General features: G+C 47.2%; 6 protein-coding genes across 6 annotated transcripts; 4 read left to right on the forward strand and 2 right to left on the reverse strand.

Annotated features, from left to right (window-relative positions):
- Window positions 1–101: 101 nt before the first annotated feature.
- Pex23 (tectonin beta-propeller repeat-containing peroxin 23) lies at window positions 102–4,980 on the reverse strand. Its single transcript, XM_030388162.2, has 5 exons — window positions 3,689–4,980; window positions 2,250–3,631; window positions 1,929–2,192; window positions 583–1,861; window positions 102–522 (listed from the first exon to the last, which is right to left on the reverse strand). The coding sequence occupies exons 1-5, from the start codon at window positions 4,772–4,774 to the stop codon at window positions 484–486; spliced, it is 4,050 nt and encodes a 1,349-aa protein (XP_030244022.2). The 5' UTR covers window positions 4,775–4,980; the 3' UTR covers window positions 102–483.
- A 226-nt stretch (window positions 4,981–5,206) lies between these two features.
- On the forward strand, window positions 5,207–6,266 carry LOC115564174 (mitochondrial cardiolipin hydrolase). Its single transcript, XM_030388181.2, has 2 exons — window positions 5,207–5,458; window positions 5,514–6,266. Coding segments are annotated over exons 1-2 (723 nt in total). The 5' UTR covers window positions 5,207–5,457; the 3' UTR covers window positions 6,236–6,266.
- A 421-nt stretch (window positions 6,267–6,687) lies between these two features.
- Grx1 (Glutaredoxin 1) lies at window positions 6,688–7,378 on the forward strand. The gene is made up of 3 exons (XM_030388178.2): window positions 6,688–6,972; window positions 7,057–7,161; window positions 7,219–7,378. The coding sequence occupies exons 1-3, from the start codon at window positions 6,871–6,873 to the stop codon at window positions 7,312–7,314; spliced, it is 303 nt and encodes a 100-aa protein (XP_030244038.1). The 5' UTR covers window positions 6,688–6,870; the 3' UTR covers window positions 7,315–7,378.
- Window positions 7,379–7,462: 84 nt separating this feature from the next.
- On the forward strand, window positions 7,463–8,168 carry Blos3 (Biogenesis of lysosome-related organelles complex 1, subunit 3). The gene is made up of 3 exons (XM_030388177.2): window positions 7,463–7,619; window positions 7,677–7,800; window positions 7,865–8,168. The coding sequence occupies exons 1-3, from the start codon at window positions 7,560–7,562 to the stop codon at window positions 8,104–8,106; spliced, it is 426 nt and encodes a 141-aa protein (XP_030244037.1). The 5' UTR covers window positions 7,463–7,559; the 3' UTR covers window positions 8,107–8,168.
- Rad9 (cell cycle checkpoint control protein Rad9) lies at window positions 8,103–9,779 on the reverse strand. Its single transcript, XM_030388168.2, has 4 exons — window positions 9,636–9,779; window positions 9,353–9,579; window positions 9,146–9,297; window positions 8,103–9,086 (listed from the first exon to the last, which is right to left on the reverse strand). Exons 1-4 carry the CDS (start codon window positions 9,667–9,669, stop codon window positions 8,165–8,167), a joined length of 1,335 nt encoding a protein of 444 aa, XP_030244028.2. The 5' UTR covers window positions 9,670–9,779; the 3' UTR covers window positions 8,103–8,164.
- A 190-nt stretch (window positions 9,780–9,969) lies between these two features.
- On the forward strand, window positions 9,970–15,123 carry Uggt (UDP-glucose-glycoprotein glucosyltransferase). Its single transcript, XM_030388161.2, has 2 exons — window positions 9,970–10,437; window positions 10,498–15,123. Exons 1-2 carry the CDS (start codon window positions 10,191–10,193, stop codon window positions 14,916–14,918), a joined length of 4,668 nt encoding a protein of 1,555 aa, XP_030244021.1. The 5' UTR covers window positions 9,970–10,190; the 3' UTR covers window positions 14,919–15,123.
- Window positions 15,124–15,244: the final 121 nt, after the last annotated feature.

Raw genomic sequence — 15,244 nt, forward strand, 5'->3', positions numbered from 1 at the left:
TTTTTATATACCAAACTTTACCCGTTTGACGCTCACCCGCGTAAATTCAATTTGTATTTACAAAGAAAAACCGAAATATATTTTGTGGTTCTTCAAATACATTTAATATATAATACATACATATTTTAATATTTGAATTTTATAATATATTGGGGGGTCGCATACAATTTAAAGCAGTAAGCTCTAATATGAATAAATCATGCATAACAAAAATATAACGTATAAATTAAAACATATTCACGCTTAATACAACGAGCTTATGTGTAAGCATTTCATATTATAATGGAACAAGGAAGAATGCTGCAGTCAAGATTTTTTTATGTAAGGATACTAAACACCCAAAGTTCAAGTAATACAAATTAAATGTCTTCTCTTTATGGGACATTTCATCTCCAGTGTTCAATTGTCAATAGTTGTTGCAGATCTGTATATCATTATTGAGTGTAGAGTATCGCTATAAATACTGAAATCGGAATGAGATCATTACATATACCCCTCCAGGGATAAGTGCTGCCACTGGCCCTGTAATAAATTTTACAAATTTAAAAATGCTTTAAGTATATTCAACATTTTCATATGTACCGCGATTCCTAGACTCCAACCGGCTCCAGCTGGATTCTCATTTGTTATTCCACATCTTCGGCATATGACGCCATTTAGGGAAATGGCCCACACTTCCTTTCCGACGGATACGGAACGAAAGCCGCAGTGGGTCTCTGTGTGCGGCGGAACATTGGCAGAGTTTGGGAGAAATTGCCAGTGTGAGCCCTCCGGGAATGTGCGTGTTACTTCCTTACGCACCGCTAGACGCTGTTGGTTGTCCAATGCCCAGATGCCGGCACGACCTACGCTAATGACTTTGAAGGTAACGCCAGACGGTGCTTCGACCTGCTGCCAGGCGTCACCACTAGGGTTCACCTTGCTGATGCCATATCTGAAGAAGATCATGCCATTACGAGCAACTGCCCACACCTGTCCAGTGGGTCCTACACTAATCCCTACCAGCGGCTGATCGCTTACAATATGCTCCCAGGTATCTCCGCGAGGATTTAGTGTAGAGACGCCATGACGGATCAAGACATCGCCATTCGAGGCAACGGCCCATGCAGCAACGGGCATATCCTCTACGTTTACTGCGCTGTCCACATCACTGTCCAGGACCTGCAGTGAGGCGTCCAGTATTTTGGAATGACTTAGCTCTTGCCAAGGGCCACTGCTGGTGAGTCGACATTTCTTCATCCAACGCCGTCGGCGCACGCAATCCGTTAGCTTCTTTTGTGCATGATAGGTGGCTGGAAAATCGATTGCATACTGCCAGCCTTCCTTGTCCGCTCCGCCGGGTATATTGTAGTCGATGGCCCAATCGGATATCCATTCGCAGTGTGTGGACAGTAGCTTGGTGTGCTCCTTGCTACGTTTCTGTCGCCCAGTCGCATCGCTCCACATGTGTCGATCCGTGGGCAGGCTCTTGGCAGTGAAGCCACTGATGGGATTCCAGCGCTGATTCTCATACACGTAGTAGGTGTGCGTGTCAATCATTGTGTTTATTTTGCCCGACCCTTCCAGGCCCTTCAGGAACATGCCGCCCCAGCCGCCGTTGTACGCCCAAGCGGTATTATCGCAGGATATGCCCCAGACGACATCCACTCCACTATTATATACTCGCTTCACATGGCCGCCTATCTGGCGCCAATGCAATTGTTGCATGGATAAAATCACCGACGGCGAACGATAGATGACACTAAATAGCTTCACTCGGCCACTCACATACAGACAGGTAACCGCCGCCGGATCCGTGCGATATTTGTAATCAGCATAGAGTTCATTGTTTACAACAATCTGATATTGATTTTGAAGAGCCCTATAAAAATGTTAACAATCGGGTATTAAATGATAAGTGTGCCAGACTGATAAGTGTTGAAGCACACCTGATTTTCACAGTGAAGCTCGCACCAGGCGCAAAGACCATGCGATCATTGCGTACTTCATCCAGCCACTCGGAATCAATCATAGAGTTGAGTACGGTTGTGCGCTCATTGAAGCGCGGATTCAAATGCATCGCTATGACACGATACTTCTCCACACGATGGGGGAGTGCTTTAACACTAGAATGACACTGCAAGTCAAAGCGAATCTGATCGGCATCGTCGTAGACACAGCCCGCTATTTCCAGCTCGCTTCCACAGGGCATGCTAGGGAGCAAGGGAAAAATCATAAATTTGATAAATATAATGTGCATATATTCTTACCCATTATATAGCGTATTATAGTAGGGTGTCTCACACGTAGACACATCCATGCGCTCCACGTAGTGAGCCTGTCCATTGCTATTTTTTTCCAGCTGTTGTGCCTTCATGTTGGCTGCATCGAAGACAAATACATCGCCCAGATCGCTGGTCAGCCAAATCGCATTGCTGGCCGGTTTGCCCACTAGCATATTGATTTGACTGCATACCGAGGACAGGTGGGATAGCCAATCCTCCATATCAGCATCGCCTGCGAATTGCAGTTTGACTGGGCTGCAATTGATGGGCAGATGCATTGCGTGTATGGCCAATCGTGGTGCACCCGGCTCACTGCAGCATTGCACGCACGTAATATCGGAGAGTGCGAATTGTATTTTTGTTGCTGAGCCGTCCGGACTGAGCACTGTGAAGGTGCCAGAGTCATTCTCTGTGCTGTCGCCCCCGTTGCCGCTAACCCATTCCAATTCAATGATGCAATCTTCGTAGTCGCCACCTGGATGATGATAACGTGCGTCCGCCGTTTTAATCCAAGACGTTAGCTCGACTGCCTTCTCGTAGTGCGTTTCCTGCTGCAGTTTGGCCACGCTCTGCTGGCGCTGTTTGAGTTTCTCGAGTATATCGATGCGCCAATTGGGATTCTCTTCGGCCTTGCCATCGTTGTGGTGCTCGTTGAACCAGTTGGGTATATTGTTAGTATCGATTGTGACGGCGCCAGTGGTCACACAGCTCCACATCACTGCGCATTCGGTCCAGAACTGCGAGCCGTTGTGATCGTCGTCTTCGCCAAGAAATGCATCAGAGCCATGCGCTGATTCCGATTCGAAGACAGCTGAATCACTTTCCGGATGCGCCTCGGTGCCCACAACAGATCCAACACTGCGCACCGGTGACCAGGCGCGTGGATTTTTAAGCTGCGTTTCAAACTTTCCGCTTATCTCAGCAACATCAGCGGCCGGCGCACTGGAAGCGTGTGATAAGGGCTCACGCAAGGCAGTCGCCCGATGTTTCTGGCGCTCGTTAAGATTGAGGCTGCCAATGGTGGGCGGCGAATCAGCGCTCAGCTTCCAGCGGTCATTCTTCAAACGGTTGTTCAGACCATTATTCGAGGAGGCGTTGCTGTGCGTGGTGACAGTTTCAATGACTGCGCACGTTTCCACAACGCCCTTTTCCTTCTCTTTGGAATAGAGATTGGAAAAGCTTTGATGCTTGGAGCCGGGCGTTGAGCTGCTGCCACCACTTTTGCGTGAGACTATGGACAAGGAACTGGAGGAACGACTGATTTGCATGGGACATTGAATTTTCAGCCATTTCTTGCCGGTGGGGTCAGCGGCGGTTACGCCGGATCGGTAGTATATAGCACGGTCTGCAGCACCAATTGCAAATACCTGTTGGGAGGGACATAGAATTAGACTGTTAAAATGATTGAATGGCCTTAAACATACCTGATCATTTGGTGCCACTGATATCATGGACAGATTGCCAACCATTTCTACCCAGCCTCTGCCTATGGCAGCATCCTCACTGATGCCAGCCGCCTCACCCTTGATGCCACGTCGAAACCACGCATGATGATCGTTTGTTATGCACCAGACCGCATCAGTCCCCACTGAGATCTGCACAATGCGTAGGCCACGTGGCGTATCTGTTTGTGAACTGGTGGCGACCGGCGATTTCACGTCCAGCCACGCATCTCCCGACAGATTATCCCGTGTTATGCCCGTGCGCACAATGACGCGTCCGTTGTAAAGTACCGCCCAAACCAGACCCGTGGGACCTACGCTAATCTGGGCCAGCTCACTGCCGACAGGCGTATTGATGGCGGTCCAGCGTAGGCCCTCTGGTGCAAAGGTAGTGACGCCGGTCCGGAACATCGCACGGCCATGCGCCGTTATGGCCCACACACAAAGCGTGCCCGCTCGTGCATTGGGCACGTGTGTGCCGCCTATGGCCACATCAATGAAGGGCTCCTGCGTTGGATCCTTGTGCAGGGGTGCAACAGCACACCAGCTGTTCAAAGCAGCATAGCGGCGAAAGCGTATCCACTTGCGTCGGCGAACATACGAGTTCCATGACTTTTTTGCCGAGTATGAAGCTGGAAAATCCAAGGCGTACATCCAGCCATCTTCAGGCAGTTGTTGTCCGTCCAATTCCAGGTCCAGGTGCCAATCACCGTCCCACTGCCAGGCCATGGAGGGCAAGCGAATCTTGTCCACGCTCCTCTCAACACTGCCATCAGCGTTGGAGTATTTATAACGATCGGTGGGCAGCAGTGTTTTGGAGAACCCCTCAATGGGCAGCCAGCGCTCGTTCTCATAAGACTCCTCTTTCACCCGTATTGGCACATCAAGTCCGTGCACATGAACGTACACTTGTCGATCGCCGCCAATAGCCCACATATAATTGGGGACGGCGCTGATTTTCTTGAACTCGAGACCAAGATATGGGAACTCGCGCCATCCACTTGAGCTAGTGGACAGCGTATGCACGCGTCCCTCGCTACTGGTAGCGAACAGTAGACTGCTCGGCATTGCTGTTTGCGTTATTAACTAAACTTCTTTAGCTGCATTCGCCCTTTTTGTTCCATTGTGGCACGCTTTTACAAAAAAAATTGATTTTCCGTTCAAGTGTAGTCACTGTTCACTGACAGAAGGCTCATTAGGTTACTCAAAGTGCAGTACTGTTACTTGTAATGTTAATTAAGGCTTCGTTGTGACGTCACATTCTCAGTTTGAATGCTGTTATCCAATTTGAAATTTGAGGCCACTTTAGCAGTGATCCGGCATGTAGTCTAAGGTGCCAAAAATTATGTATTCTGTAATACATTCCAATAGTTTGGACCACACAAATTATGAATCCTTGATCTAATTTATTTAAAGGAAGAAAAAAAACTAGAAGTGGACTGAACTGTTAAGTCAGTCAAACCGGCCTGTTAAGTTAACAGGGATTTACAAGATGCCAAAAACAGAACTTTTATCGGAACCAGTCGCTGCTATTATTTCTTAAAGCACGATCGAAGCGTGGTTGATAAATTTAAAATTTTATTGAATAGAAAATACTATTTGATAGATTTATGAATATTATATTATTGTTTTAAACAATTATGAAGTATTAGCTCACCTCCGGTTGAAGCAGCTCTGCGCTAAGATTACCCTAATGATAATTTTGATTGTATGAGAATTGAGCGCGTAAACAATATTCGTATCCGAAAAAGAGTAAGTGGAAAAGTATATCGGGAAATTGTCAAATATATAATATATGCATTTATAGTGCTTCAACTGATGCGTCAGTATCCCTCTTGGTCATTTCTCATAATTACCACCGGCACAATTGCTGCCTCTGAGGTGATATGGTTCGCATATAAATCGATTTGCAAGTGGATGCGATGGCGAGAGGCTCAGGTGCATGAGGTGCTCATGTTCAATGAACTGGGCTTCGAATGCATGCTAGAGCATCGCATGGGCATCGAAGAGGGCCGTATGTACCATTGTCAAAATAAGTATTGCGCTCAGCGCAACATCCATCGCATTATCGAACAACTGGACAAGGCGAAATACAGCATTGATCTGGCCATGTATTCTATGCAGTCCATTGAGATGACACGCGCTTTGAAAAACGCTTTGCTCCGCAAGGTTGTTGTTCGCATAATAGTCAGTCTACAACGCACGAGTAAAATCAATCGCCATCTGCTTGATCTTATTGAGCGTGGCGCCCATCTGCGCAAGCAGAATTCCAATTACTTTATGCATCACAAGTTCTGCGTGATCGATGGGCAAGAGCGCGTGAATCACCTTTGGAGTCTAAAGAAACGCAATTACGGACCAGAGACTACGTACAGTGTCCTAATTAATGGCTCCCTCAACTGGACGGATGGCGGCATCGGCATAAACTGGGAAAATGTGGTCATCACGTCTCATCCACCAATGACAAATGTATTCCAATCAGAATTTGATCGTATGTGGAAGGCGTTTTCAACTGATACTATAAAATAGAGACACTATTACCATTAGTGCTATCACTCAATCGTCGTGTATTGAAGGTTGCCATATCGGTTCGCGTGTCAACTGTTATCAGACTGGTTACAAGTTGTCAAATACATAGAGCATTATTGGTAGTCGAGAGGTTAAATCAAAATGTTAAGGGTGGAATCAAACTTCAAAGTGGAGCTCATGGGACATGTACAGAATTTGTGACGCCATTGTACCTCTAATATCAATGACAGCTCTAATTATGTTATAGGAAAACCGCATCAAAACAATAGGTATTAGTGATGCCAGATATATGTGTTTGGCATGTATGTGCTGCTAATCACATTTAATAAAAAATAAAAGTTTACCCAAAAAAGCCTTTTTACATGTTATAAATAAAGTAATTATGTTTTCATCTTTATTTAAATAGTGAGTTTTTTCTTAGCTATCTGGCAACTACATTATAATGGCATGTCAACGAAAATGCGTTGCTAAATAGTTTATAGTTTAACCTTCAATTGCTAATTCCTATACGGTTTTGTAGCAACCTCTCAACGTCCTTTAAAAGAGACCACTTTCAAGCGCTGTCAATAGCAACAAAAAAATTTCCGTTTCCGTTCTTGGATTTTGACCGCGAACCGTCAAAGCCTCAGATAAATATGGATAGCATTGAAGCTCAATTTGTTCGTGATACAATTGCTAAGAATAAAGTAGCAATATTTAGCAAAACTACTTGTCCCTATTGCACAATGGCTAAAGAGGTAAAACTAAAAGTGGGGAACTTAGAAAATGTGCTATAAAATTAATATATACATACATACATATGTACATATATTATTTCACAGCCATTTCGCAAGTTAAAGGTGGATGCAATGATAGTGGAGCTCGATGGACGTAAAGATGGCAATGCTATTCAATCTGTACTGGGTGAGATGACAGGCGCTCGGACGGTAAGTTAATAACACTACTATTTATTTTATTATAATGGTTAATTGTATTTGTTGCAGGTGCCCCGAGTGTTTATAAATGGTAAATTTGTGGGTGGCGGCACCGACATAAAGCGCATGTATGAATTGGGAACGCTGCAAAAATATTTCGAATAATGATTTAATTGAACACTTTCGTTTTATTTTAAATACAAATTGTAGTGAAAATTATGAACATAAACTGAGTAATTGATTTTTATGTTTGACAAGTTAAGCGTTTACATTTCTTTGAAATGTATCGATAGGGCATACATATCTGTAATCGACTTGTAACTCGATTTATCGACGGTAAATAGCCCATTTTTGCGACCAACAGGTATTTAAGTTGTTGTCGCCTGTGTAATTTAAGAATAAACAATTAGATGGCCGATTTAGTGCGTGGCGAAGCTTCTGAATCAGACGAGGAAGTGGATAAGCATAAGGCATTTACAGCTGACAAATAAAAACAGCATCGAGTTTCATAAACCAAATCCTTGTAGATATACGCAGCGCAAGTGTCTGGCGAGGCAACCGAGGAAGAAGACGAAGACATCTATGAGCAGCCAAGCACACCTAATGCAACTGCGTCAATATACCGCAATAATTTGCTGCAGCGTAAATTGAGTATGTGCAATATATTCTATATGGTATTCGACTCGACTCACAAGTCTTATTCACTCCAATTTAGTTGAGAACAATATAGAAATTTGTAAAGCGCTGACTTTGCTTACACGCAACTTTGTTGTAACTGCTTCTAAGCAGCTACTGACTACCGACCAAATGCTCATCAAGTCGCAGCTGTCCCTGCAATCGACACACACAGCGTTGCAGCAGGCACAACGAAACACCGCACAGTTGCAGAACCGAGTTGCATCGGCGTTAACGAGCAGCTTTTTGCCCATCATTCACATAAAGGAGAGAAGCAATTGAGGCGGGAATGAAAGTACATACGTTTATATAATCCTTATAAATAAACGAACAAAATAGGCTAATCTTCTGTGTCCGAATTGGGCGCATACATCTGACTGTTTGGCGAAGGCTCGCGCGGTACGTAGGTATTTTGAAAACATCTAGAGAAGATGGTGCGCACCCGAAGGCCGCGCTCGCGGTCTGGCGATTGAGGTATGCTCTCATCCTCCTCATTATTGTCCTCTGGCAATAGTGTGGGCGGCGCATCCTCTGTATTGTAGAAGCACACTTCAGTGCTACTCGGTCGAGGTATCTGGCTGGCCTCCATAGCATCTGATACGGCCAGCAACATTGCCTCCTCTTCGGCCTCTTCATCAACTAAATCCATAGTGTCGCCGTCGGCTAGCATACGAGCTGGTTGCACTGAAGCTGGCTCCGTTGGCACTTCAGTGCGTCGATCGCGGAATTGAAACAGCGACGTATCGAGCTCCGAGAGAGTCGTATCTTCAGCCAACCGCCGCTTTTGCTGTATCTCTGGACCCGGTGTACTGCTCTTTCGTTTTTGAGATGCAATTGGTGTATTACACACAGTAATGTCGCGCGGGCGATAATCTTCCGAGAAACTAACATCTTCGGGCGCCAGAGTTGATAGGATGAGCAAGCACTCAATATCTTGATGTTTTTTAATCTTTACGATGAATGGACTGCCAGCGTCATCGAACTCCAGCGTCATTGCCGCATTCAATGCTTCAGCAAAGAGCAGAAAGGCGCGAAATTCCTTAATGCAAAATGTAACGACTGATCCCTCGGTCACCTGATAGTGCTCAAATTCGCTATGCTTCAGTTTCAGCTGCGAACGCATAAACTTATCATTAACACGAGCACCTTCGATGTAGTTCTTAGCAGACAGACTGTCCGGCGTGGCCTCCAGCGTAAGTTCCTCTTCAGAAGAATTGAAGCTATTCGAAATTTCCATGAACAGCTTGTGATCACCGTGAATGCTACAAAATTCAAATAACATTAATTACTATGTAAAATAAATTGCTACATCATTAGCTACCTATTGGGACTTTGATCAGTTGATACACTCGCCGTAATATTCAATTCATCCACAATTGCAATCAGTGCCTGCTTTGTGGTCTCCAGCTTGCAGCGTAGATTGACTTGTAATTTGGACTTATTATCCACAATGCTCAGTTCGCAGTATTCGACCTAAAATGTGAAACTATATTAACAATACAAATATCAAAGCCCTGGACGGGCTCACCTGCTTCATGTTGCGAAAGACGCCGAGGCATGGCTTCATAGCTATTTTACAAAAACAGTCACCGCTGGGTGGTAGATTAAATGTATCAAACATACTGCGACTAAAGCTAATGCTAGCCACAGCAGATTGCGTGGGATTGATAGAGCGCATTGTTAATCCATGGACATCAGCTTCTATGAATAGCTCTTTGCCAATTTTGGACAACGATTGTATGGCCTTGGCAATGACTAGCAAAATAATTGATTAACACATATTAAATCAAACAAATATATGAATTATTTACCACGCGCATTGCCTCCCTCCAGAGTGCATTTCATAATTTGCGAAATTTCACTTTCGGCGCGCTTTAGTTTATAAACAAAGCCGCTGGGTCAGCTGATAAGGCTGATAGGCTGGCAGCTTTGAAATGAAATGTCTGGCCACTCTAGAGTAGCTATTTTAGAATAGTTCAATTTATTTAGAAAGCTGTGTTGCTGTATTTAATAAAAACGGTAACAAAATGTTAACTGAGGTCATCAGATTATAATTAAAAAACGTTTAAGTAATCTTTCGAATTATTGATACATTAACCAGACAGAACTAGTCTTGGAACTGAAATACCAGCTGGTTCAGTTTAGCTTCATATTGAGCCATACATTCGTAACAATGTGGTAACGCTTGTCCGGCCGGTAAAACGCCACATCAGTTTTTCGCCTTAAATTTAATTAAGACTTCGGTAGAGTACAAAAAATAAAGTGAATTAATTCAACAGGGAGTGATTATTAAGTCCGAAAGTTGTTATAATAAGTGCGACATGTTCACGTAATAGAAGAACTTACAGATACATTCACAGCTGAAAATGTTACGTTTTGTGTGTGTATTGCTGCTGGCAACTGCGACGTTCACGCTGCTGTCGCCAGCTGGTGTTTCGGTGGGGGCTACTGAGTCCAGTCAAAGTTATCCAATTACCACTCTCATTAATGCCAAATGGACACAAACGCCACTGTATTTAGAACTTGCCGAGTATTTGGCGGACGAACAGGCAGGTCTCTTCTGGGACTATGTGCAAGCTGTAACGGCATTGGACACGGCGCTCAACGATTATGGTAGGTGTTGAATGTGGGCTTGTATTGGGGTAGTGATAGTAATGGAGTCATTTATTGCAGATACGGAGTCGCAACAGTACAATGCCGCCTTGCAGTTGGTGCGCTCGCATGTGAGTACACCACAGCTGCCACTCCTTAAGCTGGTCGTCGCGATGCACAGTTTGACGCCACGCATCCAAACGCACTTCCAATTGGCCGACGAGCTTCGTGCAGCTGGGGCCTGTGAGGGCAGCATCTTCGCACAGGTGGGCACCGAGCTCGCCTGCAGCTATGCGGAGCTGGAGCAAAAGCTGAAACTCCCAGTTGCCAAAAGCAGTCTGGATGCTGATGTGGCCAGCTACAGCTTTGATCATGTGTATCCTGGTAGTGAGAACAACACCCGTACTGTGGTGCTCTATGCTGATTTGGGCACTGCCGCATTTCGACCATACCACAAGCTACTAGAAACCGCTGCAAATGCTGGTAAAGTGCGATACCTGCTGCGGCATCACCTGGGCAAGCGAAGTGATCGGCCCGTGCGTTTATCGGGCTACGGTGTGGAGCTACATTTAAAATCCACGGAATACAAGAGTCAGGATGATGCGCCTAAGCCGGAGGCTGGCGCTGGCAATGGTGATACATCAGAGGAATTAAACGAAACGGATGTGCAGGGTTTTGATTTCAAGCTACTTAAAGCCAAGCATCCCACGCTTAAGCGTGCACTGGACCAGCTACGCCAACGCTTGCTCCAGGGCAACGATGAGATTGCTCAACTAAAAGCTTGGGAATTCCAAGACTTAGGACTACAGGCGGCCGCATCCATAGCCGAGATACAGGGCGACGAGGCGCTGCAAATACTCCAGTATACGGCGCATAATTTCCCAATGCTGGCGAGGACACTGCTCGCCCACAAAGTCTCTGATGAGCTTCGCGCAGAGGTGAAGCACAATTCCGAATCGCTGGGACGCAGTTTGAATGTGTCGCCGCCTGATGGAGCTTTGTTCATAAACGGATTATTCTTTGATGCGGACACCATGGATCTGTACACCGTAGTGGAGACGTTGCGCTCGGAGATGCGTGTGCTGGAGAGTCTCCATGGCAACAATGTGCGTGGCCACTTAGCTAGCGCATTGCTAGCTCTGGACTTGAACAGTGCCAACAAAAAAGAGTTTGCCATTGATATCAGAGATACGGCGGTGCTGTGGATCAATGACATCGAACAGGATGCGCAGTACAGACGCTGGCCGCCATCCGTGATGGATTTGCTGCGTCCCACATTCCCTGGCATGTTGCGCAACATACGCAAGAATGTCTTTAACCTGGTTCTCGTTGTGGATCCACTGCAGCCAGAAGCGCGCAGTGTCATCAAGTTAGCCGAATCCTTTGTAATACACCAAGCGCCCATACGCCTAGGCTTGGTCTTCGATGCCCGGGCCATGGAGGATAGCACTGCTGCCGATTATGTGGCCATTGCGTGTGCGTTCAATTATGTGAGTCAGCAAAAGGACGCTCGCGCCGCCCTTAGCTTCCTCACGGACATCTATGCGACAGTGGGCGAGACAGCTGTCGTCACCAAGAAGCACATCATCAAGCAGCTAACAAAGGAGTTTAGCTCACTGAGCAGCAGCAAGGCCAACGAGTTGCTTGGCGAGGACTCCGACTACGACTATGGGCGACAGCTCGCTGCAGAGTTTGTGCAGCGCCTGGGCTTCGGTGCAGTGCGTCAGCCGCAAGCACTGCTCAATGGCGCCCCCATGCCAAGCAATATCATCAGTGCGGACAGCGACTTCGAGGAAGCCATTTTCACGGAAATCATGAGCCAGACAACGGTGCTGCAGAAGGCCGTATATCGAGGCGAGCTGACCGATGCGGATGACATAATCAATTACCTGATGAATCAGCCGCATGTGATGCCCCGCCTCAATCAACGCATTCTCAACCAGGAGGATGCCAAGTATTTGGACATTAATGGTGTGGCCTCCAAGCAGTTGGGCAATGTTGTAGCGCTCAACAAGCTCTCGAATCGCGATATGACTGCCACGCTAATGGCCAATCTGAAATACTTTGGCGGCAAGAAGAGCTCGGAGCGTATTGGCAGCGCCTCATTGCAGTTCCTAACGCTCTGGGTGTTTGCCGATCTGGAGACTGATGAAGGTCGCTCATTGCTAATCCATGCACTGGAGTATGTGCGTAGCGGTGAGAGCGTGCGATTGGCATTCATTCCCAACACGGAGGGCATTAGCGATAAACGAAGTCTGAATCATTTGGCCTGGGCGGCTATGCACTCGATGGAGCCAGCCAAGGCAACGGATCAGGTGTTCAAATGGCTGCGGGGGAAGAAGCAGCGTATCGATGATATACCCAAGGAGTTGGAAGACGTCCTGGGCAGCGCGGAATTGCATCTGAAGATGCTACGCGTATATGCACAACGTGTGCTGGGGCTATCCAAGTCGCAGCGTCTAGTCATTGGAAATGGTCGACTCTACGGGCCGCTCAGCTTCGACGAGATCTTCGATAGCGCCGACTTTGCGCTGTTGGCTCGCTACAGCGCCTTGCAGTACGGCGACAAGGTGCGCGACGTGCTCAAGGCATCGGCCAGCGATGTGAACAGCGATTTCAGCAGCGACACCCTGCTCAAGCTGTACGCGAGCCTGCTGCCCCGACAAACCAAGACGCGCTTCAAGCTGCCCAGTGACCTGAAAACGGATCATTCTGTGGTGAAACTGCCAGCGAAGGATGCCAAGCTGCCTCACTTTGATATCGTCGCTGTGCTTGACCCCGCCTCGAGAGCGGCGCAGAAACTCAGCCCGATCCTAATACTGCTGCGGCAAACGCTCAACTGTCAGCTGCATCTGTATCTGACGCCCGTGGCCCAGCACAGCGATATGCCTGTCAAGAATTTCTATCGCTATGTAATCGAATCTGAGGTGCAGTTCGAGACGAATGGCGCACGCGCCGAAGGTCCGCTGGCCAAGTTCAGCGGGCTGCCCGCCAATCCGCTGCTGACTCAGCAGCTGCAGGTGCCCGAGAATTGGCTGGTGGAGGCGGTGCGCGCTGTCTACGATCTGGATAACATTAAGCTGCGCGACATTGGTGGACCCGTGCACAGTGAATTCGGTCTGGAGTATCTTCTACTGGAGGGCCATTGCTTTGATGCGGCCAGCGGAGCACCGCCGCGTGGCTTGCAATTGGTGCTGGGCACCAAGTCACAGCCCACACTGGTGGACACCATTGTGATGGCCAATCTGGGCTACTTCCAGTTAAAGGCGAATCCTGGCGCCTGGACGTTGCGCCTGCGTGAAGGCAAATCCGCAGACATTTATGCCATTAGCCATGCGGAGGGACCCAATACGCTGCATCAACAAGAAACGGGCGCGGTGCAGGTGCTGATTACCTCATTGCGCTCCCACGTAACCAAGTTGCGGGTGTCCAAGCGGCCAGGCATGCAGCACGCGGAGCTGCTCTCGGATGACTCAGCGCCAGCGCAGTCTGGCATTTGGAATAGCATTGCGAACAGTTTTGGTAGTAGCAGCGGCACAGCTGGCACGGATGAGGACGTGGAGACCATTAATATATTCTCCGTGGCCTCGGGGCATTTGTATGAGCGCCTGCTGCGCATCATGATGGTGTCGCTGCTGAAGCACACCAAGTCCCCGGTGAAGTTCTGGTTCCTCAAGAACTATTTGTCGCCGCAATTTACGGACTTCCTGCCTCACATGGCCAAGGAGTATAATTTCCAGTATGAGCTCGTGCAGTACAAGTGGCCGCGTTGGCTGCACCAGCAAACGGAGAAGCAGCGCACCATCTGGGGCTATAAGATCCTCTTCCTGGACGTGCTCTTTCCACTCAACGTGCGCAAGATTATCTTTGTGGACGCTGATGCGATTGTGCGTGCGGACATTAAGGAGCTGTACGACATGGACTTGGGTGGTGCCCCCTATGCCTATACGCCATTCTGTGATTCACGCAAGGAAATGGAAGGCTTCCGATTCTGGAAGCAGGGCTACTGGCGCAGTCATCTCATGGGCCGGCGCTACCATATTTCAGCGTTGTACGTCGTGGACTTGAAGCGATTCCGCAAGATTGCGGCGGGCGATCGATTGCGTGGACAGTATCAGGCGCTCAGTCAGGATCCGAATAGCCTGTCGAATCTGGATCAGGATTTGCCCAACAATATGATACATCAGGTGGCCATCAAATCGCTGCCCGATGAATGGCTGTGGTGTCAGACCTGGTGCAGTGATAGTTCATTCAAGAACGCCAAGGTCATCGATTTGTGCAACAATCCGCAGACCAAGGAGGCCAAACTTACAGCCGCTCAGCGCATTGTGCCCGAGTGGAAGGATTACGATGCAGAGCTGAAAGCCCTGATGGCACGCATCGAGGACCATGAGAATCACAATATCAGTGGCAACAGGGAAAGTGTGGATGAGGACGAGGATGAGCATGTGGTCATCATTACAGAACCGCCGCCACCCGACCATGTCCATGGCGAGCTGTGATCGCATTCATTCATTTGTTTAGTAAATATAAGCCTAATGTCCTTTATACTTGGTAAATACGAAATTAGCTAAGCTTAAAAAAAATCTAGCAGGCATAAAAAAGAAAACCGAAAAACGAAACAGCTTCAAGTCTGAGAAGTTTTTGCATTCCATTCGCCATGATTTGAATTCAGCTGTAATAAATATAATAATTGAAATAACTGAATGCAAACTATTTCATTTGTTTAATTTAATAAAATCCTTGAACTTTTTCGAAAGGAAATGCATATGCTGCCTTTTAAATTTTACGCGATTGTCCAACATTGGTAATCTTACATCTGGCAACG

Source organism: Drosophila navojoa, chromosome 4 (assembly GCF_054131105.1).
Source record: "Drosophila navojoa isolate 15081-1374.11 chromosome 4, UAZ_NAV_1.0, whole genome shotgun sequence".
Lineage (NCBI taxonomy): Eukaryota > Metazoa > Arthropoda > Insecta > Diptera > Drosophilidae > Drosophila > Drosophila navojoa.